Source organism: Syzygium oleosum, unplaced genomic scaffold (genome assembly GCF_021117445.2).
Source record: "Syzygium oleosum isolate NSW1041296 unplaced genomic scaffold, Sole_v2.1 Sole_v2.06, whole genome shotgun sequence".
In the NCBI taxonomy this organism is placed as follows: domain Eukaryota; kingdom Viridiplantae; phylum Streptophyta; class Magnoliopsida; order Myrtales; family Myrtaceae; genus Syzygium; species Syzygium oleosum.
Genome location: NW_026607490.1, coordinates 11258451 through 11283679, shown reverse-complemented (window position 1 = coordinate 11283679; position 25229 = coordinate 11258451). Strand labels below are relative to the sequence as shown.

General features: G+C 44.3%; 5 protein-coding genes and 1 long non-coding RNA gene across 6 annotated transcripts; 4 read left to right on the top strand and 2 right to left on the bottom strand.

Moving 5' to 3' along the window:
- Positions 1-957: 957 nt before the first annotated feature.
- On the top strand, positions 958-2670 carry LOC130138367 (uncharacterized). Its single transcript, XR_008816766.1, has 2 exons — positions 958-1483; positions 1776-2670. It is a non-coding gene; the product is annotated as an uncharacterized LOC130138367 (long non-coding RNA).
- Positions 2671-7310: 4640 nt separating this feature from the next.
- On the top strand, positions 7311-11081 carry LOC115690610 (pyruvate dehydrogenase (acetyl-transferring) kinase, mitochondrial). Its single transcript, XM_056312201.1, has 6 exons — positions 7311-7869; positions 8509-8767; positions 8963-9143; positions 9418-9565; positions 9754-9967; positions 10742-11081. Exons 1-6 carry the CDS (start codon positions 7621-7623, stop codon positions 10798-10800), a joined length of 1110 nt encoding a protein of 369 aa, XP_056168176.1. The 5' UTR covers positions 7311-7620; the 3' UTR covers positions 10801-11081.
- A 1254-nt stretch (positions 11082-12335) lies between these two features.
- On the top strand, positions 12336-15083 carry LOC115690598 (pectinesterase-like). Its single transcript, XM_030617006.2, has 2 exons — positions 12336-14108; positions 14191-15083. The coding sequence occupies exons 1-2, from the start codon at positions 13112-13114 to the stop codon at positions 14889-14891; spliced, it is 1698 nt and encodes a 565-aa protein (XP_030472866.1). The 5' UTR covers positions 12336-13111; the 3' UTR covers positions 14892-15083.
- Positions 15084-15825: 742 nt separating this feature from the next.
- On the bottom strand, positions 15826-19763 carry LOC115690628 (50S ribosomal protein L3-2, mitochondrial). Its single transcript, XM_030617040.2, has 5 exons — positions 19249-19763; positions 18284-18493; positions 17609-17713; positions 16378-16491; positions 15826-16268 (listed from the first exon to the last, which is right to left on the bottom strand). The coding sequence occupies exons 1-5, from the start codon at positions 19582-19584 to the stop codon at positions 16095-16097; spliced, it is 939 nt and encodes a 312-aa protein (XP_030472900.1). The 5' UTR covers positions 19585-19763; the 3' UTR covers positions 15826-16094.
- Positions 19764-19920: 157 nt separating this feature from the next.
- LOC115690632 (probable GTP diphosphokinase CRSH, chloroplastic) lies at positions 19921-23357 on the top strand. The gene is made up of 4 exons (XM_030617047.2): positions 19921-20434; positions 21194-22126; positions 22231-22515; positions 23008-23357. Exons 1-4 carry the CDS (start codon positions 19934-19936, stop codon positions 23128-23130), a joined length of 1842 nt encoding a protein of 613 aa, XP_030472907.2. The 5' UTR covers positions 19921-19933; the 3' UTR covers positions 23131-23357.
- LOC115690627 (late embryogenesis abundant protein D-29) lies at positions 20917-24874 on the bottom strand. Its single transcript, XM_030617039.2, has 2 exons — positions 24428-24874; positions 20917-24301 (listed from the first exon to the last, which is right to left on the bottom strand). Exons 1-2 carry the CDS (start codon positions 24780-24782, stop codon positions 23694-23696), a joined length of 963 nt encoding a protein of 320 aa, XP_030472899.1. The 5' UTR covers positions 24783-24874; the 3' UTR covers positions 20917-23693.
- Positions 24875-25229: the final 355 nt, after the last annotated feature.

The window sequence follows — 25229 nt, the reverse complement described above, 5'->3', positions numbered from 1 at the left end:
ATGGCCGTGTCATGCCCTTATTCTTGTTGAGTTTGGGGTGTGACAGTATCGGTATCCTAAAGAGTTCTCAGCCACAAAAGCTTGGAGCGCTCGTGCCTTGTAACACTTGGTGCCTCCCTCCATGGCCAAAACGCATTGCAGATCTTAACCCTAGCAGTGGTGATATGAATCTGTGCGGAAGATGATCGTTCTACGAAGATCTGTGAGTTACGAATTGCTGACCTCGACCCTCAATCGAACCTGTGATTGGTAATCTTGGTATGAACGCGACCTGTTGACGAACCTGTGTCAACCAATCCACGCTATAACGCTACGAACAAGAGAATTCGCGATCTTGCTCGATAAGTTGAATTCGATCGCCACAAGGGAGCCTTGATAAGATCTAGTCCTCAAGAGAACTCAAAAAGAAAATTTCTCTATATAAAATTCTGCCTCCTCTTAGAAATCTATAAGCAACCTTATATAGAGTGATAACCCTAATCCTAATCCTACTAGGATTAAAATTAAAAAAATAACCTTAATTACTAAAAATTTATCCAAAAATGGAAAAAGGCCTAAAAGTTCATCTAAACGACTCCAAATCGCTAAAAAACGTCATCAATCACTACTAAAGTAGTGTGTATTAATCAGCGGCCCGTTTCCAAGCGTCCATCCAAATTTGAACCAATTCGGAGTTCGTCAATTCTAAGCTCCTTCTAATTACTGACCAAGAGTAATCATGTTGCGCCAAGGAGATTCTTGAATCTTCAAGTTTCGAATCCAGATTGTCTCCATTCCAAATATCTTGAACCATGATGCGACAAATTGTTTGAATTCCTTCGCTTCTCGCTCGAGTGATCGGGCCTAGCAGATAGAACAACGGGTCCCTAGCACCGCTTCCTCGATAGGGTTCGATGTCCACGTCAAGTGGAAAAAAGCTGCCCCACATCTCAGGAAATCTGATTCTGAGGCCCTTTGATAACCGTTAGCAATGGAAAAAGGCTGCCCCACTTCTCAGGAAATCTGATTTTGAGGCCCTTTGATAACCCTAGCAATGGAAAAGGGCTCGTGCCATGAACACTTGGTCCCTCACTCCTGGCCCTTTCTTTCTTTCTTTTCTCTTTATGCACGGCCCACATTCAATCTTCAGCTTCCCCCCTCCCTCACACATGCTCGTACGAAACAGAGAAGACAAAGGGAAGAGGAGAAAAAAGGAACTTCGGGGGATAACGACGGGAGGAGCAGAAGGCTCAGAAACAGGAGGGCGTCGCGTGACGCCGAAGATGTCAGAGGTGCAGGATGGTCCCTAAGAAAAGAAGCACTCTTCAGGGATAAAGAGGGAGAGACCGAGAGAGTTTGAGAGGAGATTGAGGTGAAAAAGAGAGATCTTGAGGGTGAGAAAGGAAGAGAGAACCTCACCCGCTCGCCGGAGGGCCGCCCGAGTCGCCGTCGGTCCCGCCGAGCTTCCAGTCGCCGCGCTTCGTCCCGGTCGGTCACGAACCAGGTGGGTCTCCATTGCTATCCCCTGTTTTGGCCTCTCCTCTCCCCTGCCTCTTGGGTGCTGGGCACACCGAGTCCGTTCGATGATCGCCCGGCCCCGTAGACAGAGGCTAACATTCGTTCGACACTCCATGAACCTTTTCTGAGGGTTGTATGTTGAAAACAAGCCGTGAACCTCGTCAAAAACGGATCTGTGGATCCATTTTTTTGCCGCCTACCACCCGTTCGACGAAATGTCTCAGTGAAGCTATTTAAGTTTTAAACGTTGGATCTGGTCGTGTGGTTTTTTTTTTTAGAGTTCTATCGCGAGCCAAGACGAATTTTTGACGAGATACGGTTTCTTAGATCCTCATACTCCATGTTCAAGCCAAAAATCGCACCAAATTTCAATCTGAAGCCCCTGCTCGAACTCGCCCACCACCTGTTTGACAAAATGTCCAAGTGATACTCCGAGTCCGTTTTTGCAAAACCGATGCCCTAAAGTTTTGTTATATGCTTGAATGGTTCTAGTGTAGTTACTGACCCCAAGCTTTCCTTGTTTTTTCATGTGTTTGTATGGCATATTCTGTTGTTCCCCGATGTCGGCCATGGACTTGCATACGAGTCGGAGTCAACATTCGTTTTCCGGTGATGCCTTGGGTCGAAGTCCCACCGTGACAGTGTTCTATGCCTTATTTTGTGTATGTATGCTTGTGTGTTCAGGCTTAGCGTCTATTGTTGGGGCCGAATGTCGGATTGTCGGAAAGTGCGTTTGTCGCCGGTGGGGAGTTGTGACTGTTTCTCTAAGGGGCTGGTGTGGTCGCCGGAAAGTTGGCCGGCGGTGATGGCTTAAGGCCAGCGTCCGTCGTCGACGCTGGCCGCCCGAGCCGACGGCCGGCGGTGGGCGTTCCCGGCGTAATCCCAGTGACGGCATGAAGACGTTCTCGGTGAAGAAGCGAAGAAGAAAGCGTTCTGGGAAGAGACGTCCAGAAGGGCACGCAAAGGGGGGAAAGAAAAAAATAAAAAATAAAGAGAAAAGAAACAGAAAAGAGGGAAAATCAAAAAAAGAAAAAAAAAATCAGAAAAGAAATATTTAAAGGAGGTCCCGGGCGGGTCGGAGAACCGGGTCAGGTAGTCGGGCGGATCGGGTCAGGGGATCCGGTCCGGAATTTTGATTTTATTAATAAAATATTAAAATATATAAAAAAAAAATATTAAAAAATCCAAAAAAATCGAAAAAATTTAAAAATCGAAAAAAATTTTAAAAATAAAAAAATAAAAAAATTTAAAATTTTGAAAAAAAATCCAAAAAATTAGGAATTGTTTAGAAATCAGTTTTTTGTTTAATTTCACTAGATTTAGTGTTAATTTCATTCTAGATTTAGTTTAAAAACTCGTAAAAATTGAGAAAACCCTTTAAAAAAAATTCCCAAAAATTTGAACAAGCTATTAGGGCTTTAGTTTAGAGCTTTTGACTGCTTTTTCTTTTTAGAGACGATGCTAGGTCGTTGGTTGTTTATTTTTTTTTATGATTATTTGGTCGTGCGCCTTTAATACATCGGTTGTTATTTTCTATTTTTAACATGGTTAGGTGAAATCTTAACTTTTTCGATAGGCTGCCTAGTACGTTAGTTTGCGAATGTTCAAGTTGAGGTACCGAAATTGCATTAGTTAGATCACTAGTGTAATCAAGTCCTCGATCTTTAGAATCTCTAGTTTTCGCGCATATCGAGACGACGCTCCCCCGTCTTGATTTGGGTTTCTAGCCGACTCCCGATTATGGCTAGTGGCGACTCCAATCGAATGCATAAATTGGACAATTCTTGTCGCACGAGATATGAGGCTTGAGAGTGTCTCAGTCGTTGGATTAATGAACCATTTGGTTCACCTTTCAAACGAACCAATCGTCGTTCACATCTTTCGACAAATACCTCTTGACCTAACCGATCGGGACTGGTAGGTTGCGACAGTAGGGACATATTCTACCTTGCACATGGGTTATTTCATGAATGAATATACTGCATATTGATGGTAACTTTGAACTTAGAAGATAAAGAAGATACGAAGCAACCGGTAGTAATGTCTAGTGGCATGAGAGCGTTGTTTTATGAGTCAGTTACGCAATGTGATGGTTACACGTGGTATAACAAGCCAATCAACTACGAGATGCATGATGCACCTTTTCTTTTTCTGGCAAAAAGAAAAGTAGGGTAAGATTCATAACACGGGGGCATGACGATTAATTCGGTATATGTAACCATCATGTAAAATATCTTTTATTTAGTGGTATAAGGGATTGAGAATAGACTTGAGACCTGCAGTGAAGTGTCGAGAATAGCCCCCCAAAGAAAGTTGAAAAAAGGATGTGAAGACTAATTTTTGACGAGCTAACACGATGTTATAGCAACCGAGCTTAAAGATGGAGGGTAAAAAAATAGTAACTCTAGGCAAGATTAGAAGTTTTGCTCTATAGGAGGAAGGGTATTGAGATCACACTATAGACAAAACTTACTATTGCGAATAGTGATAGATTCCACAGCCCAATTCGAACAAGTTACTCTTTACCTAGGCACTAAAGAACGAGATGGCATTGTCTGATAAAAGATATCCAATTGATCTTTTCATGCAAAACAACCTTGAATAAAATGGGGGTTTGGATTTTGGATCTTTCCATTTGTTTTGTCCTTCTGGTCTTGGGCAAGACCGTAAAAGGCTTAAGGAGGATAAGGGGAGGGAAAACCTCAGTGGAGGTGGGAAGTTTGTGACTTCTCACTTTTACAAAAGTGATTTTTCTCAAACTTCTTCGTATTCCCTCCCTACAGGGAAGAAAAAGATTCGGAGGGAACTTAGAAGGATCTTGGGTGGTGAAGGTAAATACCACTTTAGCTTCGGCTAGCTACGTCCAAGTAGGCAAGTATAATAGCCTCTCGCACTTGGGGTGATAAGGGGGTGCCTACGGCACCTGTGAATCCTGCGCTAACGCAAAATCAACTCGCAAGCTAGACTCTGTACCCTTGGTTGATTTCGCGACTACATATTGTTGGTAACTTTGAACCTAGAAGATAAAGAAGATACAAAGCAACAAGTAATAATGTCTAATGGCACGAGAGGGTTGTTTTATCGGTCGGTTACGCAATGTGATGGTTACACGTGGTATAACAAGCCAATCAACTACGAGATGCGTGATGCACCTTTTCTTTTTCTGGCAAAAAGAAAAGTGGGGTAAGATTCGTAACACAGGGGCATGACGATTAATTTGGTATATGTAACCATCATGTAAAATATATTTTATTTAGTGGTATAAGGAATTGAGAATAGACTCGAGACCTGCAGTGAAGTGTCGAGAATAGCCCCCCAAAGAAAGGTGAAAAAAGGATGTGAAGACTAATTTTTGACGAGCTAACATGATGTTATAGCAACCGAGCTTAAAGATGGAGGGTAAAAAAATAGTAACTCCACGCAAGATTAGAAGTTTTGCTCTAAAGGAGGAAGGATATTGAGATCATACTATACACAAAACTTACTATTGCAAATAGCGATTGATTCGACATCCCAATTCGAACAAGTTACTCTTTACGTAGGCACTAAAGAATGAGATGGCATTGTTTGATAAAAGATATCCAATCGATCTTTTTGAGCAAAACAATCTTGAATAAAATGGGGGTTTGGATTTTGGATCTTTCCATTTGTTTTGTCCTTTTGGTCTTGGGTAAGACCTTAAAAGGCTTAAGGAGGATAAGGGGAGGGAAAACCTCAGTGGAGGTGGAAAGTTTGTGATTTCTCACTTCTACAGAAGTGATCTTTCTTAAACTCCTCCGTATTCCCTCTCTTCAAGGAAGAAAAAGATTCCGAGGGAACTTAGGAAGATCTTGGATGGTGAAGGTAGACATGGCCACGCGCCGATTTCGGCCCGTTGACCGAGCCCACGGTTCGGAATCGGAACTGGCCCGTGGCCTACGGGCCCGGTTCTGGTTCCAACAATTTTGGAACCGGCCCGGAATCGCCGATTCCGGGCCCGGTTCCAAAAAAAAAAATTCATTCTTTCTCTCTTTTTTTCCCCAAATTTGATTACAATGTACATTTTGATTACATTTTATATTGAATAATTCATTATTTCATAATTTGATAATTCATTATTTTTTTTATTTCATAATTTATTTTTTTAATTTTTACCGGCTGGTTCCGAACTGGGCCGGAATCGAAACCGGCCCGGAACCAGAACCGCCAGGGGCGGTTCCGGTTTCGGTTCATACATGGCCACAAATCGGAACCACCGGTTCCGAACCGCGGTCTTGTCTAGGTGAAGGTAAATACCACTTCAACTTCAGTTGGCTACCTCCGAGTAGGCAGGTATAGTAGCCTCCCGCGTCTGGGGTGATAAGGGGTGCCTACGGCACCTGCGGATCCTACGCTAACACGAAATCAACTCGCAAGCTAGACTTCGTACCCCTGGTTGATTTCGCGACTACATATTGATGGTAACTTTGAACCTAGAAGATAAAGAAGATATGAAGCAATAGGTAATAATGTCTAATGGCACGAAAGGGTTGTTTTATGGGTCGGTTACGCAATGTGATGGTTACACGTGGTATAACAAGCCAATCAACTACGAGATGCGTGATGCACCTTTTCTTTTTCTGGCAAAAGAAAAGTGGGGTAAAATTCGTAACACGGGGTCGTGACGATTAGTTTTGTATATGTAACCATCATTTAAAATATCTTTTATTTATTGGTGTAAGGGATTGAGAATAGACTCGAGACCTGCAGTGAAGTGTCGAGAATAGCCCTCTAGAGAAACGTGAAAAAAGGATGTGAAGACTTATTATTGACGAGTTAACACGATGTTATAGCAACCGAGCTTAAAGATGGTAGGGTAAAAAAATAGTAACTCTACACAAGATTAGAAGTTTTGCTCTAAAGGAGGGGAGGGTATGGAGATCATACTATAGACAAAACTTACTATTGCAAATAGTGATTGATTCGACATCTCAATTTAAATAAGTTACTCTTTTTCCATGGCACTAAAGACCGAGATGGCATTGTCTGATAAAAGATACCCACTCGATCTTTTCGAGCGAAACAACCTTGAATAAAAAGGGGGTTTGGATTTTGGATCTTTTCATACGTTTTGTCCTTTGTTTTCAATTGTGTGGGGTCTCTTCTCTCTCTCTCCCCACAGCCCAAGCCAAGCTGTGGGCGGCAGGCAGCACAAAAGCAACTTGGTTTTCTTGAGCTCGAATAGTTTCATTTATCAATTTTTATTTCGGTACTATGACGACAAATTAATATAATTTGATAATAAGATAATTACATAAATAATTTTTAAATTTTGATCCCTTTTACATCGTAGTCCCTGAATTTTTAAATTATTCAATATAATTCTTGAACTCTTGAATATTTTCATATAGTTCAGAAACTAAATTGAATATATATTAAAAATCTAAGGATCATATTGAACAAACTGAAAATTCAGGGATCGCATTACGTATTAAGTAAATTAAAAATTCAGTAATCTTATTATGCATTAAGCCAAATATTAGGAACCATCCATATCATTTTTCCATTGCTAATCGTCACAACACCGACGCATCGGCAAAAACCCGGCTCGTTAAGATCGACCCGATCAATTGTTTCGTTGCATCGACGGACAAACCCAAGCGACACGAAATATAATTTTGTTGCGGCGGAAGGGAGAAGTGCAAAAAACATCGAAGGCGCCCCGCACGTGCGACCATCATCTCGCCCCCGTCAAAATTCCACGTGTCGTCACCTCGTCGCTCCTGCCGCTGGCTCGCACCCCCCCCCCAAGCCACAGCAGCCACCCTTTCCCCTCAAGAGGAACTCAAAAAGGAAGAAGAAGAGGAAGAGAAAACCACAACCTTTAGACCCAAGAAGTTGCCATCTTCGCTGCCCACCTCTGGTTAGAAAATCCCAGCCCTAGCTTTCTTGTAGGCGAAAAGCTCCTGCCTTTTTGCTCCATTTCCATCCTTCTTCCGGGTTGGCTTGTACCCTTTTCTTTCTTTCTGTTTATACTTTGAAGGGACTTGGCTTTCTTGCGTGGGGGCGTTGCGGTTCTTGATTTTCTATGTCAGTTTCGCCCCTCTTCGCGTTGCTTCCTCCCCCCGTTTCGCCGTACTCGCTTCTGGGCTCGCTCGTCGGGCCATGGCGGCTAAGAAGCTCCGCGAGTGCTACTCCAAGAGCCTCATCGACGAGGTGCACCGATGGGGCTGCCTGAAGCAGACCGGGGTCAGCCTGAAGTACATGATGGAGTTCGGGTCCCGGCCCAGCGAGCGCAACTTGCTGATCTCCGCCCAGTTTCTCCACAAGGAGCTCCCCATCAGGATCGCCAGGAGGGCTATGGAGCTCGAGAACTTGCCTTATGGGTTGTCTGAGAAGCCTGCCGTCTTGAAGGTAAGGAAAGAACTGAAGGGCTTTCTTTTTTTTGGGGGAAACGGGGTTGTGATTGTGTTTAATGGTTGTTTAGTGGTGATGGGTCAGAGAGTTCTTGACTGGATTCCTTGTGGTTTGACCGTTTCTGATTTTTTTTTTTTTTTAAATCTCTTCGTGGAGAAATGGGATTTGGTTCTCCTGGTTAGAAAGGGTTCAAGGTGTTCTCATTATGTATGCACTTTACATTTTTGTGATTATTTTACAAAGAGTTGACTGAAATCTGAATATGCACCTATTGCCAGTGATCATGCATTTTCTTGAAAATATCGAGTGCTTATTCGCTGAGATGGTGGGCCTATGAGGTTTACTTGGTTAGCGTTGCAACGGAATTGGTAAATTGCAGCATAGAATATGTTCATACCGGATGCTGTATTTACTTCTGAGGGTGAATCTTGCTCCTTTAGATATCACAGGGACTGCTTGGTTTTGTAGGACGACTTTCCCTTTCTTTTATTCTTTTATTCTTTTTGTGCAATTGTCATTCTATGTCTAAGCTAGACTTTTCAACAGGTATGCTGATTTGGTAGTCTAATCAACTAGGCCTATGAAAGCGATCTGGAGTGGTATATCATCTATTCACGTTTCTATTTCACTGTTCAGGTTCGGGATTGGTACTTTGATTCTTACCGTGACCTCAGGGCCTTCCCTGATATCAAGTATTCGACTGACGAGAAGGATTTCACGGAAATGATAAAGGCAATAAAGGTTAGACATAATAACGTCGTCCCAATGATGGCATTAGGAGTTCAACAGTTGAAGAAAGGCATGAAACAGAAGATTGTTTATGAGGATCTTGATGAGATTCATCAATTTCTCGACCGTTTTTACATGTCAAGAATTGGCATTCGAATGCTTATTGGTGAGACTGCGTTTCTTCGATTTTGCGCTTCATCGCCTAATGTGATTGGTTACTTTGTAGTTCTTCTTTTTGGCGGTCGTCTTATTTTTTTTTAAAATTGATATTGAATGATGATGCTCTTATGTGCTGGCCAAAAAACATAAAATAAAAGGAATGATGATGCTCTTACGTGCTTAAATTCTGGATGAAATTCAGGTCAGCATGTGGAGTTGCATAATCCCAATCCTCCTCCTCATTGTGTGGGATATATCCACACAAGAATGTCCCCAGTCGAGGTTGCACGTAATGCTAGTGAGGATGCTCGTTCTATTTGTTTGCGTGAGTATGGCAGTGCTCCGGATATTAATATTTATGGGGATCCCAGCTTTACATTCCCGTAAGTCACTAGCTAACGACATTTATTTCTTCTCTCTCTCTCTCTCTCTCGCGCGCACGCGCACTAACGCATGTGCCTCCCCCCTCCCACCCAAAATCTTTCTTTCCCCATGTATGTTTAAGTGCAGGTGCTTGTGCGTGCTGAGAACCCAGTACATTTTTCTTTTTTTTTGGTCGATATAGTCTCACCATTGATTCAAGGCATTGGAGTGGATGCATCAACAAATCTTGCTTCCATCTGCTAATCTACTGCTATTCTTGTTGCTTTTTTGCAGGTATGTTCCGACACACTTGCATCTAATGGTATTTGAGTTGGTTAAGAACTCTTTGCGTGCTGTCCAAGAACGATTCATGGATTCAGATAAAGTTTCACCTTCTATTCGAATTATTGTTGCTGATGGAATTGAAGATGTTACAATCAAGGTGCAGTCCTCTTGCTTGAATTTGATTCATATAAGTTTCTCGAGTTTGCGAAAATTTCACTTTATGAGTGAAAGTGTGCTCCTCGACATTCATGTTGTGGGAAAATGTAGAAGCATGACAAAAGCCTTTTCTGCAGACAAGCACTTGATATTGAGAGGCCATTGACTTCTTTTTTTACATGATTATAGGTGTCAGATGAGGGGGGTGGCATCCCAAGAAGTGGTCTTCCCAAAATCTTCACGTATCTGTATAGTACCGCGAAAAACCCCTTGGATGAGAACTCAGATCTTGGAACAGCTGATAATGTGACTATGGCCGGTTATGGCTATGGGCTTCCAATCAGCCGTTTGTATGCTCGGTACTTCGGTGGTGACCTGCAAATTATTTCTATGGAAGGATACGGTGAGATTATCTTTTTTTGATTCTCCATTGTGTAACTCCTCTGTCATTTCTATCTTTACATCAATGTTTCCTCAAGTCATTTAGAAACACGAGACCTTCAGGTCTAAAAGAGATGATATGTGCCTTTTTGTCCTTACATTCCATTCATGGTACTTGCATTGGTCAAGTTTTTGCCATAATTGGTTACATTCTTTGAGTGTATTTTTACATTTGTTGGCACATAAACGTGTCAAGTTCTCAACGTTTTCATTTGAGAGGGGGCAAAAAGAGTATGGGTGCACATTGCAGCTCTGTAGAGATGAAGTCTATTTACATTCACTTTACTTCAGATTTTGCAGCAGAATTTGCTAATGAGAATGCATGTTCCAGATTAAGCTGGTCGAGATCAGCTCTCTAGGCTTGTAGCTGTAAAGTAAATTTTATAAGAAGTTTCTCCAAATTTGTAAGCATAGACACGCATTACTTGGTTGAAGCAATTGCAAAGTCGGGGGAATTACCACTGATGAGCCCCGGGGACCTTGGGTCGGATGTTCTTGTAAACTAACTGGCTTTATGGGAACTGTGAACTGCTCAAAATATTGATTTCACATCATATGAAACAGTATACTCTTCATAACATGATTGAATTTGAATGTTATATGGCTGCTTTTACACAGATAAGATTCCAGCCGTGGTTTGTGCTTCTCCAAATTGGCTGATTTGCTGACATTCTGTCACAACCGACTGAGTTTTTCCGAGAGTTTTCCACTCATCTCTGTAAATTTGTTTCTGCAGGGACTGATGCGTACCTCCATTTATCTCGCCTTGGAGATTCTCAAGAACCGCTCCCGTGAGAAAAACTAAAGCATGAACTCCTGGTTCATGAGGACAGACTTCTGGGAAATGTCCACAGGGATTCGTCTTCAAAAGCAAGAAGTAGCTGCAATTTTCCGTTTACAAATAACGGGTAGCTTTCCTGTATATTCTTACGCTTTTTGACATGTCAATGCTGGCATTAGCCTCGATTCCATTTTTCGCTGTTGTAGGCCATTCTGATATTACTCTTCGAATGTTGAGCATTAACATTAACGTGCACCACAAGTGGGAAAAAGTGGAAATTTCTATTAGTTGTTAATGTTGTAGCTCTAACCTGCACGTTCCATTATTAAAGGCGTCTCACTCATGGTGTTGACTGGAATTTTTCAAGAGAAATCGATTGTGTTGCACTGTGTCTTGAGTAAGGACTGAAAAATCACTCAGTTTGGAGGGATTTCAGGGTTAAGAGAATTTGGGAGGAGGAGGGCTTTTTGCTCTATATCTTCAAATCGACGAAACCATATCTTTATTCGTCGAATTCATTTATATTGGCTAATGTATACATACATTCAGTCCCTTGTATCTGTCACGAAAGTTGACCGACCATGTCAAACTTTTGCACACATGAACCGTGCCTCTGTTTCTTTTCTCATCCATGACTATGTGCAATCTTCACAAGGGCACTTGCTGGAGCAAAAAGATGTTGGATTTGGGTTTCTGTTTCTCGCGATGATTACACGGTTGAAAGCCTTAGAGTCGAGCTTAGTTGCACATTGAACAGTCTTCTGCATATTCAGGAATTCTCGGAGATGCGAAGGGTCAATCCCAGTTTGGTCTTGACCTGGTGAGATGTTCTTGTGGATTCTGCAAGCCCCAACAAACGCACCAGGCACATTAACATCTGGACTAGCATCCCATCTGCATCTTCCATGCTTACTTCCAGGCTTTTATCTCGCGTGCAAGCAGATCGGCCGTGTTCACACGAATTGTCGATCAGTGGCTGAATGTCTTACGTCCATTGTGCAAGTACACACTCCATGAGAAATGTTAAGACTTTGATGTTTGGCTTTTGTTGTTTTGTTGGCGCCATAAGCCGAACAATCTTCACAAGTTGATCTCGTATTTTCAAGGTGTGAATCAAGATCATCTTCGAAAGACAAAAACATACACGTACCTACTGAATGTCGTACTTAACATGGTGGCTTATCGGTTTCATAAATACCTTGTTCGTATAGTCATTAACACAGGATAATTGGGAACATAGGTTTTCGCCTTTTCTTTTAACGATAAGATGGATCCTGGGTATTCAGTTAAGAGTTTAACCTCACTAGAGAAGAGGAGCCAAATCTCTTGTAGTGGCCTTCGTGCCTGTCCGTTTGATGTACAGAGATAGTGAATTTCACGGATGTGATCTTATTTTAATGTGAGGGTGCCCTCATGCTCTGCGCCTCTAATTCTCCCCGTACATCTATCTTTTCTAGGGAGATGGAATAGCCTTTAGGAGATTTACATCTCAGTGATCCCAAGGTCCGGATGAGGATCGAGATAGGGCATTTAAGGACTTGCTTAGTTCTGACTACGAGTCTCATTTTTCTGGAAAATACTGGCTTAAGTTTATAAATCGTATTTTCCAAATCACGTATTTCGATACAAACATATTCAATATTCATTATTTATAATCATTGTGACCGACTTAATCTACCATGTCGATAACACATAACGTAGGTAATAACTATCCCGACTGCTTTTTCTTTTGATTGAAGATCAGAGTGAGAGTTTACACGATGCCATCTCATCCTCAAGACTTGCAAATGCCCATAATTTTGCAGATTGACTAGATGATGGGAGTGCATGGATTTCACACGCAAAACCTTGGAAGCACGTTCAAAGGACTTTGTAAGAAGCTTCACGTTTCTTGAAAAAGCCCTCCACAGAGCAATGGTGAATCTCGACTCACAGATGTCAATTTCTCTCTGAGTTCTATAAATAGCCAAGGCAAAAATGTGCTTGAAGATGTTGGAAAGAGGGAGAATATGACAAGAACTCCCTCCTCCTCCCATTGCAGCTTGCCTCAGTTTGGACATCTTTTCACATACCACAAGAAAGACTATCTAAACTTAAACATTTCCAATGTCATCCATTGAAACCAAAAGCCACTCAAACCTCTAATTTTTGAGATGACACCGTCTATAAGACATCATAAACAATCTCTTCACCTCTTAATCTTTCTCCTTCTATTCTCTATCTTGAGAAAACAAGGAAAAAAAACCAAGAGGACAACAAAAATCTTCACATGCAACTTCCCTAATACAAAAGAACCAAAAAAAAAACAGATAAAGGAAAGGCAAAATGAAAGCAACCAAGGTAGTTGCGGCAACAGTCTCCGTCCTGCTCGTCGTGGGCGTATGCATCGGCGTGATAGTCAGCATGAAAGGTAAAGGCGGGTCGGAAAATGGGGACCAGATTTCGTCGAGTTCCAAGTCCGTGGCCGCCATTTGCGCGCCGACGGATTATAAGCAAGCCTGCGTCGATAGCCTCAGTGCGGTGGCGAAGAACGAAAGTGCCTCGCCGAAGGAGCTGATTCAGGCCGCCATCCAATCCACTCTCGAGGAGGTTAAGGCAGCACTTAATAAGTCAGGATCGATCGGGAGCTCAGCCACGGGCTCCTCCCAGAAGATGGCTTTCGAGGATTGCCAGGACTTGCTGCAATTCGCTGTCGATGAGCTCCAATCCTCGTTCTCCATGGTGGGAGACGGTGACTTGCACACCGTGAATGATAGGGTCTCGGAGCTTCAGAACTGGTTGAGCGCCGTGATTTCGTATCAGCAGACGTGTTTGGATGGCGTCACGCAACCGGACTTGCAGAAGCAGATGTCCAATGGAATGCTAAATGCCACACAGCTAACAAGCAATGCCTTGGCAATTGTTTCGGCGATTTCCGGGATCTTGACCACCTTCAACATTCCTTTAAATAACAGTGCAAGCTCACGCCGACTTCTCGAGGAGCCCGATGCCGAGGACGCCAACGGGCACCCATCCTGGTGGTCTCGTGAAGATCGGAAGCTAATGGCGAGCCAAGCAAAGGGCCAAGTGAAACCCAATGCGGTAGTGGCAAAGGACGGAAGCGGACAATATAGTACTATCGCTGCTGCACTCGCTGCATGTCCAAAGAACAACAAAGGCAGATATGTCATATATGTGAAGGCCGGGATATACAACGAGTATCTCACGGTTACTAAGGATCAGGTCAATATTTTCATGTATGGAGACGGGCCGAGGAAGACGATGATCACCGGAAAGAAATGCAATCGCGATGGTGTATCCACCTTCAGAACTGCTTCTTTCTGTAAGTTCACGTCCCCGATATCGAACGTACTTGTTAGAAACAATTGCGATGGTGTGTATTGACGAGGACTTCCATCTTGCAGCGGTAATTGGAAACGGGTTCATAGGTAAGTCGATGGGGTTCCAGAACACGGCTGGCCCTGAGGGCCACCAGGCCGTGGCGCTCCGAGTCCAATCCGACATGGCTGCGTTCTTCAACTGCAGAATGGACGGGTACCAAGATACCTTATATGTGCAAGCGCACCGCCAGTTCTACCGGAATTGCGTCATATCCGGCACCGTGGACTTCATATTTGGAGACGCAGCAGCACTGATCCAAAACAGCCTGATCGTCGTGAGGAAGCCCATGGACAACCAACAGAACACAGTGACGGCCCAGGGAAGGACAGACAAGCACGAGACCACCGGCCTCGTGATCCAGAACTGCCGCATCGTGCCCGAACAGAAGCTCTACCCTGCGAGGTTACAGATTCGGTCTTACTTGGGAAGGCCCTGGAAGCAGTACTCGCGGACAGTCATCATGGAGTCGACCATAGGGGACCTGATCCAACCGGCAGGGTACATGCCCTGGAGCGGGAACTTTGCACTCGACACCCTGTACTATGCCGAGTACGCAAACCGGGGCCCTGGCGCAGCGACCAACAAGAGAGTGAAATGGAAGGGCTTCCGCGTGATAACGAACCGGAACGAGGCTTTGCAGTTCACGGCCGGACCATTCATACAAGGGAGCCAGTGGCTCAAGCCCACCGGCATGCCTTATCTGCTTGGATTCAAAGGAAACTGAAGGCTATTTGTTAAGGCAAGCGATGCAGCAGAGGCAATTGCACAAGAGATAGATTTAGTAATTGGGATAGACTCGATTCTATACAAAACCATCGGGACGAGAGGCTGGTTTCGATTGCCACCCCACAGTAGCCCAGATTTTGTACAGCTCTTAAGTTATAATCCTAGTTCCACTCTGTTTTGTGTCCCTTTTCCTATGAAAGCTAAATCAAACTGAGGAAGCTGAATACAGTTCTACTGTGGTCCTTCTCATTTTGATCTTAATGATAGTTACAGATGAAACATTCCTTTGTCCCTTCCGTCCTCAGTTAAGCTACCTGGTGTTTCTATCTTAATCAAATATCATCAATTCGATGCTAATGGAAAGAAGATGCCGACGGATACCTACGGACGGATAGTGCGACATCATACCCAAGTGCGAGACCAGATGGTCACACATCAAAAGAGATACAAAATGCATGTCGTAGAAACAACTCCCTGGAGCAGATGAAAATGCATTTCTGAACTTGAACGATTCGGCTTGAAGGATATCAAGTTCTATGAAGCAACCTCATCTGACATGAAACATTGAGATTGAACCAGCCAGGTGGATGAATCAACTCCCAGCATGGAATTTGGAAACCACACTAGAGTACCATCAGCCCAGGGTAAGAAAATGAAGCAATCACTAATAAGACTCACAAAGCAGAACTTATATTTCCCAAAAACAGTACAGAAGAAACATCGACTTTCTCTAACAAAACACAAGTAGCTGACAATCTGAATTGCACTCCTTTGCTACATATTCAACAAGAATTTATTTCAGCCAGACTGTCTACAAGTACACAATCGATTCCTTCATTTTCTCCTAACGAAAAATAAGAAGTTAATTGCACCATCTAAATATCCACGTAATAAGTCAGCAGCCCCAGAAAATGACCTGGCGAAAGCCATAATTCTTCATTTTATCACTCCTTTATTTCCAAATGAGAAGACAAGTGCTAAATATAGACACAATAATCCCAGCAATACAAAGAAGAAAAACCTCACATTCTCTGAAGCTGCCCTTCTAGGGATGAACAAGATATAATCGACTCCAAGAATGATTCTATGGCCAGAAAAACGATGCCTGGTATGACTGACCTAACCAGCTCAGGTACAAGAGTTGTCTATCCTGACAAAAATGCGGATCTATCCGTTAGAGGAAATAAAAATCGCAATTGAATCAATCTGCCACCATGAATGGATCGACTTCTCCAAGATCGGCAATCAGAGGTTCCAAGCTTGCTGTGTCTTCATCATCTGCAGCAAAATATGTTGGGAAAGGAAGGGTCGATACGTCTGGTTTGTTGTACACAGCATCCTTTATAAACACAAAATTTCCCTCTGCACCTGGGACCTGTTAAAGGAATGCAAGACAACCTAATTCACCACAAACCTACAAAGAAAAATCCATACAATAATTTTGGCGAACTAACATTGAGAAAGAGAGATGAAAGGGAACATACTTGGCCTCTCACCCACATCAAGTTCCTTGTGGGATCTATTCTGTAGACAAACACGTTTTTTACGGTTCGTCGCTTTCCACCCATTCGGCCAGGCATTTTCTTACCTTTGAAAACCTGTTCAAGAAGCACACAAGCTTTACACCAAGCAAAAAATGACCAGCAAATGCCTAAAATAAAGAGATTGATATAACAAACCACCGGTGAAAAAGAACAACAAAATCCTGAAAAACTACGCACAGGCAAGTGGGACGAACGATCTAGTTGGTTTAATTCTTCAAAGGACTAAAGTAGCAATAAGTCAAGATGTAGAGACAATTCCACTGGTAAGGACCTCATATCCGTAAAGACACACATCTTGCTGCATTCCAAAATTTTGCATCATCCTTTCATTAAATCCATGTCTTTATCGGTTTCAACCGGCAACAAGCACTAGAAAAGCAACTACAGCAATCTAATTTGATGAAAGTGTTGTGATTGGTTCAAGTCATTATCATTGAAAGTATGAAAACTACATTCTTTCATGCTATTCATTTCTAACCTCTCCATCGGAAGATGGAAAAAAAAAAAGAAACAATCTTCTTAAACAGGCTATGGCTACACAGTATACACCTCTCAAGTCTCAAGTTTCTCATCCCCACAGAAAAGGTTGGCATACTGGAATTTCATAGATTTAGAAACCATAAATCTGCAAAACTTTCAGCTTTGTTGGCAAATCATTCATTGACTGACGGATTTGGGGCAAATATTGGCATGGACCGAGTACCATCATGGCCGTTGATCATGTGAGCCCCACATGATCAATGGCTGCAATCATTTTGGGTCCATGGACCCGGGTCCAGGCAAGACTATCTCTGGATCTGGAGACTGAGCTTCACAGTTAAAGTGTCTTAACATGCAACTTCTAGTTTCCCATTCCCATTCACAGTACAACTACTTTCAGATCATGCATCTATTCTCTACATGCCACCTTAAGGAACTTATAACAGGACCTCCATAGACACCTAAAGGAACTTATAATTCTGCAATTGATGGTTTATAGCCCATAAGTGGATCTTACAACCCATTAGAAATTAATGCAATAGCCAAACAATAAGCAAGCAAACACTGCCGTAAAGATAGGGCATGCAGTTACTGGCTAGGCAGAACAATGCACCGTTCCGGTAAAAGAGGAATGGCAACAAGGCTTCCAGCATAAAAACACAATAGAATCTTTAGATTCCGCTATAGATACCTTCCCGGGAGCATCTCTCTGACCGGTAGATCCAATACTTCGATGTGACAGTGATGCACCATGAGAAGCTGGCATCCCTTTAAATCCCCATCTTTTCATCCCACCCTGGTTTTACAACATTAGAAACAATAATACGAGAAATGTTAACGGTGGATCTCATTCCCATGTATGCAACTCACAAGAATTTCAAAACAGTTTTGTTAACATATGGCAAGCAGAGGAAAAAACACAACAAGGAGAAAACTATTCTCCACTTCAACAGTCCTCATCACATGTCAACAGATGACTAAAATATTGGAATTCATATATGAACCCCAGCCAATCTAAATATACACGTCTCCCGTTTTACAATTTTAGTCTAACTCATTACGACCTAAAAATAAAGAGGTTTGACAGCTATGGACAGAAAATTTAACATTAAACCAACTTTGACAGTGACGTAAAATCAAAAGCTCATTATCATTGGGCTATCAAAAAACAACTAGATGTGTTCTAGTTCAGGTTATCCGTCAATGGTTCATATTTGGTAAATGGAAATGAACCAATTGTCAAAACTCTATGGAGAAAAAAAAGCTACAAGCCAATGACTAAGTTTTCCTGGGTGGCCTAATAAAGAAACAAGAAATCAATGAAAATCTGAGCAAAAGAGATGAAAATGAGAGCTGAATGCCTAACCTGAAATCCTTTGCCCATTGTAATTCCTTGGATATCCACATACTGTCCTGGGACAAAATGGCGAACACCAATTGACGTACCAACAGGTATGAGCGCATCTTCTGTCACAGGAAACTCTCTCAATTTCCTCTTCATTGGAACTCCTTGAGATCTAAAATGACCAACTTCTGGTTTCGTCAAATGCTTTTCTTTCTTCTGCCCGCAACCGATCTGACTAACACAGGAAGAATACACCACTTTACAATTAGTAACCAAACCATGAAATCTCTACAGGCAAGCATCAGCTGCAGCCACAATGTTTAGCTGCCAACCACTATTTGAAACAAAGGAGAGCAAACACATACACAGTGCCAGTTCGGTTACCAGCAAAACAAGTAAAGGGAAAGATGGTTGGAAATAAAATAATAGTTGCTCCCCTCAATAGTCCTCTTTTGCCAGATCAAAAAATTGTTTTAACTGTCATTAAGACAGCCAATTGTACTCTCCAGTAAAACCTACAACTTTCACCAGTACCAGTTTTAATAAAGACATTAAGTGACTCAGACATCGCAAGTCCACGAGCATACTGTTACTAATTGGGCAAGGACTTTAGGACATGGTATCCATTATGAACCATTGCTTTATCCCCATAGTCCAGCTTAAAAAGAATACCTCCCCAATTAAAATCATCAGATGAGCACACTGTTCTGAACAAGTCATGAAATTTTTAACATAAGTATACAGAAGAGCAGCACTGACGGATCAATTGAACCATTCTTAATGAAGAACTCAACCAATCAGAGACCCAAAAGCTCGAACCTTGCCAAGAGTGTTCCACTATCCACATTCCTTCTTAAGCTTTCCATGTTAATACCACACACTCACCTCCATAGTATCACGTCAAATTTACGAAAAGCAAACAAATCCCGAAGAAAAAAAGAACAGTGTGCCTCTAATTCGGACAGTGCATTCACGAGAACTCGCACCTGTAGAGCAAAAAAGCCTTCTTTCTCGACAGTCTTCACCTGGCACACGATGTTATCATCAACCCAAAGCACGGACATCGGTACCCTCGCCCCCCATTTATCCCACTGCGCCGTCATCCCGCACTTCACCGCTATGATCCCCGTCCGCTTCGAGGTGGGGCTCATCACGCCCGAGGCCGCCTCGATCACGCGACCCGAATCCGGGCTGAGCAGGGCCTCCGCGCTGAGCCCCCTGACCAAGCGCTCAGCCGAGGACGAGGACGAGGACGAGGAGGTCGGGTTAAGGATGGACAGAGCTCGGAAGCGAGAAATGAGGCCTCTCGAGAGGGCCGACATGGCCAAGGACGTGGCTTTAAGGCGGCGGTGATGGAAGTGTTGACTGCAAAGGCACCAAGAAGTTATGGGTATTGACTGGCAGTGGTGGACATGGAAGTGTCTATGCACGCGAGCGAGAGAGAGAGAGAGAGAGAGAGAGAAGGTGAAGAAGGTGAAGAAGAAGAAGGAAAGGAGAGATTTTTGCAGTAGGGTTTTAGAGGGGACAGATGTCTTAGTCGTTTGGGCTGGGCTTGAGGCCTTCTTGTTTGGACACTTTTGGCGAGAACAGAAACCAGCGACGGCCATGTTCTTGTTTCGTTCAAGATTCACGCGCACAGACAGTGTCGAAGGTTAATGGGCAAGACTAGAAATGATTAAAAATCCCACCTTGAACAAACAAACAAAGCGCAGCCACAGGAGCCACTCGCCACTTGCCATCGTCGTCTTCCGCATGGAGCTCCGCTGCGCTCCGCACGACCTCCGGCTCGCCAAGCTCGCTCCTTCGACCCCCCGCCCGACACCCATCTTCCCTCTCTGCCCGAAGGCCCGCTCCCCGTCCCGACGGGCTCCTCCGGCGGCGGCGGCGGCTGCGGGAGGAGCGGGAGCCTGCGTCTCGTCGCCGCCGGCGGAGAACGCGGCCGTGGCGCTGGAGCACGCGGGGGGGAAGATGGTGGTGGAGCTGGTGGGGGCGTTCAACGAGCTGACGGAGAGGATGAAGAGCGGGGTGTCGCTGTCCACGAGGTCCTCCCGGATACTGTTCAAGGCGCTCAAGCTCGCCATCCCCATGTTGCAGAGCTCGCCTCTCGGCCCCGACGGCCGCCCTCCTCTCTCGAGGGCTCTCAGCGTCGCCGTCATTCTCGCCGATCTTCAGGTTCTTGAAAATTTCTCTTCGTGGGTTTGTGTTCCGATGATCGTGATTGAGCTTGGTATCCTTTACTTTTTAGCTTCTATTAGTTCATTTTGTGATAGCTTATTGATTCATAGTAATTGACATTATGCATTGCGACCGCACGCGATCTATGTAATGCAACAGCAGTGGGCCATCAAAAACTTGATTTGTTTTGGGGGGGAGGGGGCGAGATTAGTAAAGAAAGAGAAATTCTGCAATAGTCTAGTTTCAGGGGAAGCGAAATGCGGAAGTTCTATACGCAATTTCGTATTCTTTTGTAGACATTCTTTCAAGTTGCACCAAAGCCGAGTGGCCGAGGGGGTTGGGTGAGCCTCATTTTCAAGTTGCTGTATGTTTATGCCCAGTCAATCATGCTGGTGACTTATCTTGTTCTCTTCAGGTGTAGTCTCCCTGTTGGAGATTTTCTGGCCTCATTGGGGCTTAGTGAGTTTCTCAGAATCTCAAGTTTTGTAGTGTTAGATTGCGCTGTCAGGACTCATGTTTGAGAAAAGATAAGAGTTCTCCTGCAAGCTAGTAAATCTGCGTTGTAACAATACATCAAATGTCTACTTCAGACTGACACCTTGCTATATATGAATACCATCCATTCAAATTGGCATTTTTTTAACTTCTTGTCTCAGAATCTTTCACTTGGCTTTCAACCTTCCTTCTGCATATTCTTCCCGAGATGAAATTGTAAAGCAGCTTTGTTTTTCTACTCCCTATCATGTACAATGATAGATGGATGCGGAGGTAATATCAGCCGGCATCCTCAGAGAAGTTCTTGAAGCAGGAGCGGTGTCCATCCATGAAGTGAGAGACCGGATTGGCACGGGGACAGCTCATCTGCTGCACGAGAGCTTGCGAGTCAAGAACTTCCCCTCGAAAGTTGATGTGTTGGATGATGAAAGTGCCGCTGCCCTGAGGAAATTCTGCCTCACATTCTACGATACAAGAGCCGTGGTTCTCGACCTGGCTCTGAAACTCGATATGATGAGGCATTTGAATTACCTGCCGAGGTATCAACAGCAAATTGTCTCTCTTGAGGTCATGAAAGTGCATGCGCCGTTAGCACATGCACTGAGGACTGACTTCTTATCTCTGGAGCTAGAGGATCTCTCGTTCCAGTACCTGTTCCCTTACTCCTACCTCTATGTTGAGAAATGGTTAAGAAGCCATGAAACTGGAAGCAAGCCCTTGATAGAAATTTACAAAGAGCAGCTGCTTCAATCTTTATGGGATGATTCCCTTCTGGCCAATATGGTGGATGATATTTTGGTTCTAGGTCGATATAAGAGCCGCTACAGCACTATGAAGAAGCTCTTGCGAGATGGGAGGAAACCAGAGGAAGTGAATGATATTCTAGGCTTGCGAGTTATACTGAAGCCAAAGTCAGGACCAGATATGACTGAGACAGGCGAAAGAGCGTGCTACAGAACACGGGAAATTGTCCAGAGTTTGTGGAAAGAAATGCCTCACAGAACAAAAGACTACATCTCGAGGCCCAAATTTAATGGCTATCAAAGCTTACACATGGCCGTCGATGTGAGCGAGAATGGCCAAGCTCGACCATTGATGGAAATACAGATACGGACTACGGAGATGGACATGTTGGCAGCCGGCGGAACAGCATCTCACTCTTTTTATAAAAGCGGACTCACCGATCCTGAGGAGGTTGTATTCTACTCTTGTATGCATTTCTACTTTTTCATGTTTGTAAACAATGGCATGAGAGGCGCCTCGACAAAGAAGTGACTCTCTCTCTCTTTGATGCTCAGGCAAAACGGCTGAAGGCGATAATGTTGGCTGCGGCAGAGCTCGCTGCTATGCGCCTTCAAGACCTCCCATCACTGAATCACAAGGAAATGGAGATTGACCGGAGAGATCGCGTCTTCTGCCTTCTTGACAAGAATGGAGATGGTAGGATCAGCATAGAAGAACTCACGGAAGTGATGGAAGAGCTCGGAGCCCCTGGGGATGATGCGCGAGAGATGATGCAGCTCCTCGATGCCAACAGTGATGGTTCCCTGAGCTCCGACGAGTTCGACGCATTCCAAAAGCAGGTAACAATCTTCCTCTCCCTTCCACGGCTTCACTTGCGATTTCTGCGGTAAGCACATATCTAACTAACTAAACAGAGAGTGTGTTAAGGCAGGTTTCTTTGTTGTCTCGTTAAATGAGTCACTCATGAACGATCGTTTTAACTATGCTACGTCTATGCGAATTGCCAAATCCAATGACAATGATCATGTCTCGAAGATTTTTCTATCCGTTCTCTCTGTAATTGCCAAATCCAATGACGATGATCATGTCTCGAAGATTTTTCTATCCATTCTCTCTGTGCCTGCATGCTTTATCGCAGCAGCCAGATGTGCCGCCGGCTCGTTTCCGACTTCCTTTCACCCCTCTTTCCATTCTTTCATGCGTGCTTAATCGTTCTTGCTCGCTTGCTATGCATTCTTGTCTTAAAATATCATGCTTCATCTTACCCATCACTTGAAGTTACAACATAGCCAGATTAAGGGGTCCTTGGTTTGATGTTTCTCTGCACACAGGTTGAACTAATGAGGAGTCTGGAAGACAGAGACGACGAATACAAGGCGATGCTGAACGAGAAGCTTCACATGGATGACATCGCCGGGCTAATCCCGACCACTGCCGAAGAACCCCAGCAATAGTTAAAAGCTGGTAACTGCTCTTCTCTTGTAGATACTAGTGATACGTACCTGTACTTGTCAACAACGACAGAGATTGTCAACCCCTTTGTAGATTGTCAACAAAAGCATTTGCTTCTGCATATAGTGACATCTGCGAATGTAGATTGTCAACCCGTGTACAACCATTCTAATTCACTTTGATTATATAAGCATTTGGCTGATACAGATCAGCCTTCTCTTTGGTCTTTATCAAGTTCAACTACTCAGCTGAGGCTCGACCACTTCTCATGACACTGGCCAAGACGGATGATAGAGTTTCCCCACGTTTGCTCTCAGCCTATCTCGTTATGTTGAGACATGATTCATGCATTTGGAGAATTGCACTAACCAAAAGGTCAAGCATTTTAGGAAGACATTTTGTTGTACCAAAGTTCTCGTGTTATTGAACATCAAAAAGTATACAAGAAAACATGGACATCCTTGGTTAAACACATCAACATGTACTTGCCAAACTCATAGAGCCCTTACGATCTTCAAGAAAAATAACCCAAATGTCATCAGAGAAGCCGCCAAATCAGTCTCTGTCAAAGCTCCTCTGCATCGCGGCCTTTGCCGGCCAAAGTGTCCCTGGTCTCCTGAGACTTGTGCTTCGTGGCTTCAAGCGTCTCGCTGGCTTTGGCCTTGGCCGCTTCATAGCCTTCCTTGGCCTTCTCTTTGGCCCAGCTCAAGTGCTCCTCGGCCTCGTCTTGCTTCCTCTTCCCCTCGTGCGAGGCCCTCTTTGCTGTCTCTGCAGCCTTCTCCCTCGCTTGTGCCGTCATTTCGGATGCCTTCTGCTTCGTTTGCTCGGTTGCCTTGGCTGCCTTCTCTTTTGCTTGCACGGTCCTCTGTGCCGCCTTCTCCTTCGACTCTTCTGCCTTCTCCGCGGCCTTCTCCCTCGACTCTTCTACCTTCTCTGCTGCCGTTTTGGCGGCAGACTCGGCCTTTTCCTTTGCTTCTTGGGTTGTGGCACTCGCCGTGTTCTTGATGTGCTCGGTCTTTTCCTTAGCCGCATTCTTGACTTGCTCAGCCTTCTTGGCGGCCGTGTCCTTCAGCTCGCTTGACTTCTCGGCCATAGCTCTCTTGGCTTCCTCAGCTTTCTCGGATGCCGTGTTCTTCACGTTGCTGGCCTTCTCTGCTGCATAGTGACCAGCTCCTACTCATGATAACATTTGAAACAAAAATCTAAGTTTCGAAGTGTTCAACATCAACACCATAACCGACGATTCGCATGAAGTTGGAAAGTAAAGTTCACGAACGCAACAACAATCATCGTACTAACCAGAGGCCATGTCCTGGACCTTGTCTTTGGCGGTCTTGGCAGTATCAGCGGCCTTATCAGAGGCTCTTTTCGCGGCGCTCTCTTTGGTCTCGTCCTGCTTGAACCCCAGACCTTCCGAGAGCTTCTCCTTCACCCACTCGGTCCACGTCTCCAAGGCCTCCTTCGCCTCTTTCCCGGCATCTGCAGCCTTCTCGCCTGCTCGCTCCGTCTTCACCTTGAACTCCTTGAAGGCCTCGCCCTCCTCCTTCGTCGAAGGCATGTGCCCGACCCCGGTGCTGCCGCATCCGGGGGCGAGAACCGCCAACGCCACCGCAACGGCCATCACAAAGAGCCAAAAGGGCCTTCCTGAAGCCATGAATGGATGCAACAAAACCAATACGGAGTTTACAAGTTTTTGGAAGTTTTCTTCCTTCTAGTCTTCGGAGATGTTCGCAGAGGGACATAACTTTAGGTGCATCGGTTTTTTTAAAGCGTGTACAAAAGGCGGTAAAAGATAGTGGGGACATGGCACGCGACAGGTGTCTAGCCCCTAAAAGATAGTGGGGACATGGCACGCGACAGGTGTCTAGCCACGTGGCGAGGGGGATGCCGTGGGCTTGCCACGTGTCGGACGTTTCCAAGTGTCGGCTCCATGTTCTGGCTTGCTGTCTCGGCAGGTCAAGCGAGGCACGGAGGAAGCACTTTCTAGTGCTTCCCCGCAGGGTGCATATAATCCTAGGCACAAAAAGTTGCGTTAAAGAGAAGATTATTAACGAGAATTTCTCGTTGTATTCGCTTTCAGTACCAAAATTAAACTTCTTTG

Coding starts and splice junctions, on each gene's coding strand:
- LOC115690610 (XM_056312201.1), top strand. CDS start 7,621: ATGGCGGCTAAGAAGCTCCGCGAGTGCTACTCCAAGAGCCTCATCGAC. Junction 7,870..8,508: donor AGAAGCCTGCCGTCTTGAAG/GTAAGGAAAGAA, acceptor TTCACTGTTCAG/GTTCGGGATTGGTACTTTGA. Junction 8,768..8,962: donor TGGCATTCGAATGCTTATTG/GTGAGACTGCGT, acceptor GATGAAATTCAG/GTCAGCATGTGGAGTTGCAT.
- LOC115690598 (XM_030617006.2), top strand. CDS start 13,112: ATGAAAGCAACCAAGGTAGTTGCGGCAACAGTCTCCGTCCTGCTCGTC. Junction 14,109..14,190: donor CTTCAGAACTGCTTCTTTCT/GTAAGTTCACGT, acceptor TCCATCTTGCAG/CGGTAATTGGAAACGGGTTC.
- LOC115690628 (XM_030617040.2), bottom strand. CDS start 19,584: ATGTCGGCCCTCTCGAGAGGCCTCATTTCTCGCTTCCGAGCTCTGTCC. Junction 18,494..19,248: donor AAGGCTTTTTTGCTCTACAG/GTGCGAGTTCTC, acceptor TGTGTTAGTCAG/ATCGGTTGCGGGCAGAAGAA. Junction 17,714..18,283: donor CAATGGGCAAAGGATTTCAG/GTTAGGCATTCA, acceptor TTGTAAAACCAG/GGTGGGATGAAAAGATGGGG.
- LOC115690632 (XM_030617047.2), top strand. CDS start 19,934: ATGATTAAAAATCCCACCTTGAACAAACAAACAAAGCGCAGCCACAGG. Junction 20,435..21,193: donor TCATTCTCGCCGATCTTCAG/GTTCTTGAAAAT, acceptor GTACAATGATAG/ATGGATGCGGAGGTAATATC. Junction 22,127..22,230: donor GACTCACCGATCCTGAGGAG/GTTGTATTCTAC, acceptor TTTGATGCTCAG/GCAAAACGGCTGAAGGCGAT.
- LOC115690627 (XM_030617039.2), bottom strand. CDS start 24,782: ATGGCTTCAGGAAGGCCCTTTTGGCTCTTTGTGATGGCCGTTGCGGTG. Junction 24,302..24,427: donor GGTCCAGGACATGGCCTCTG/GTTAGTACGATG, acceptor TATCATGAGTAG/GAGCTGGTCACTATGCAGCA.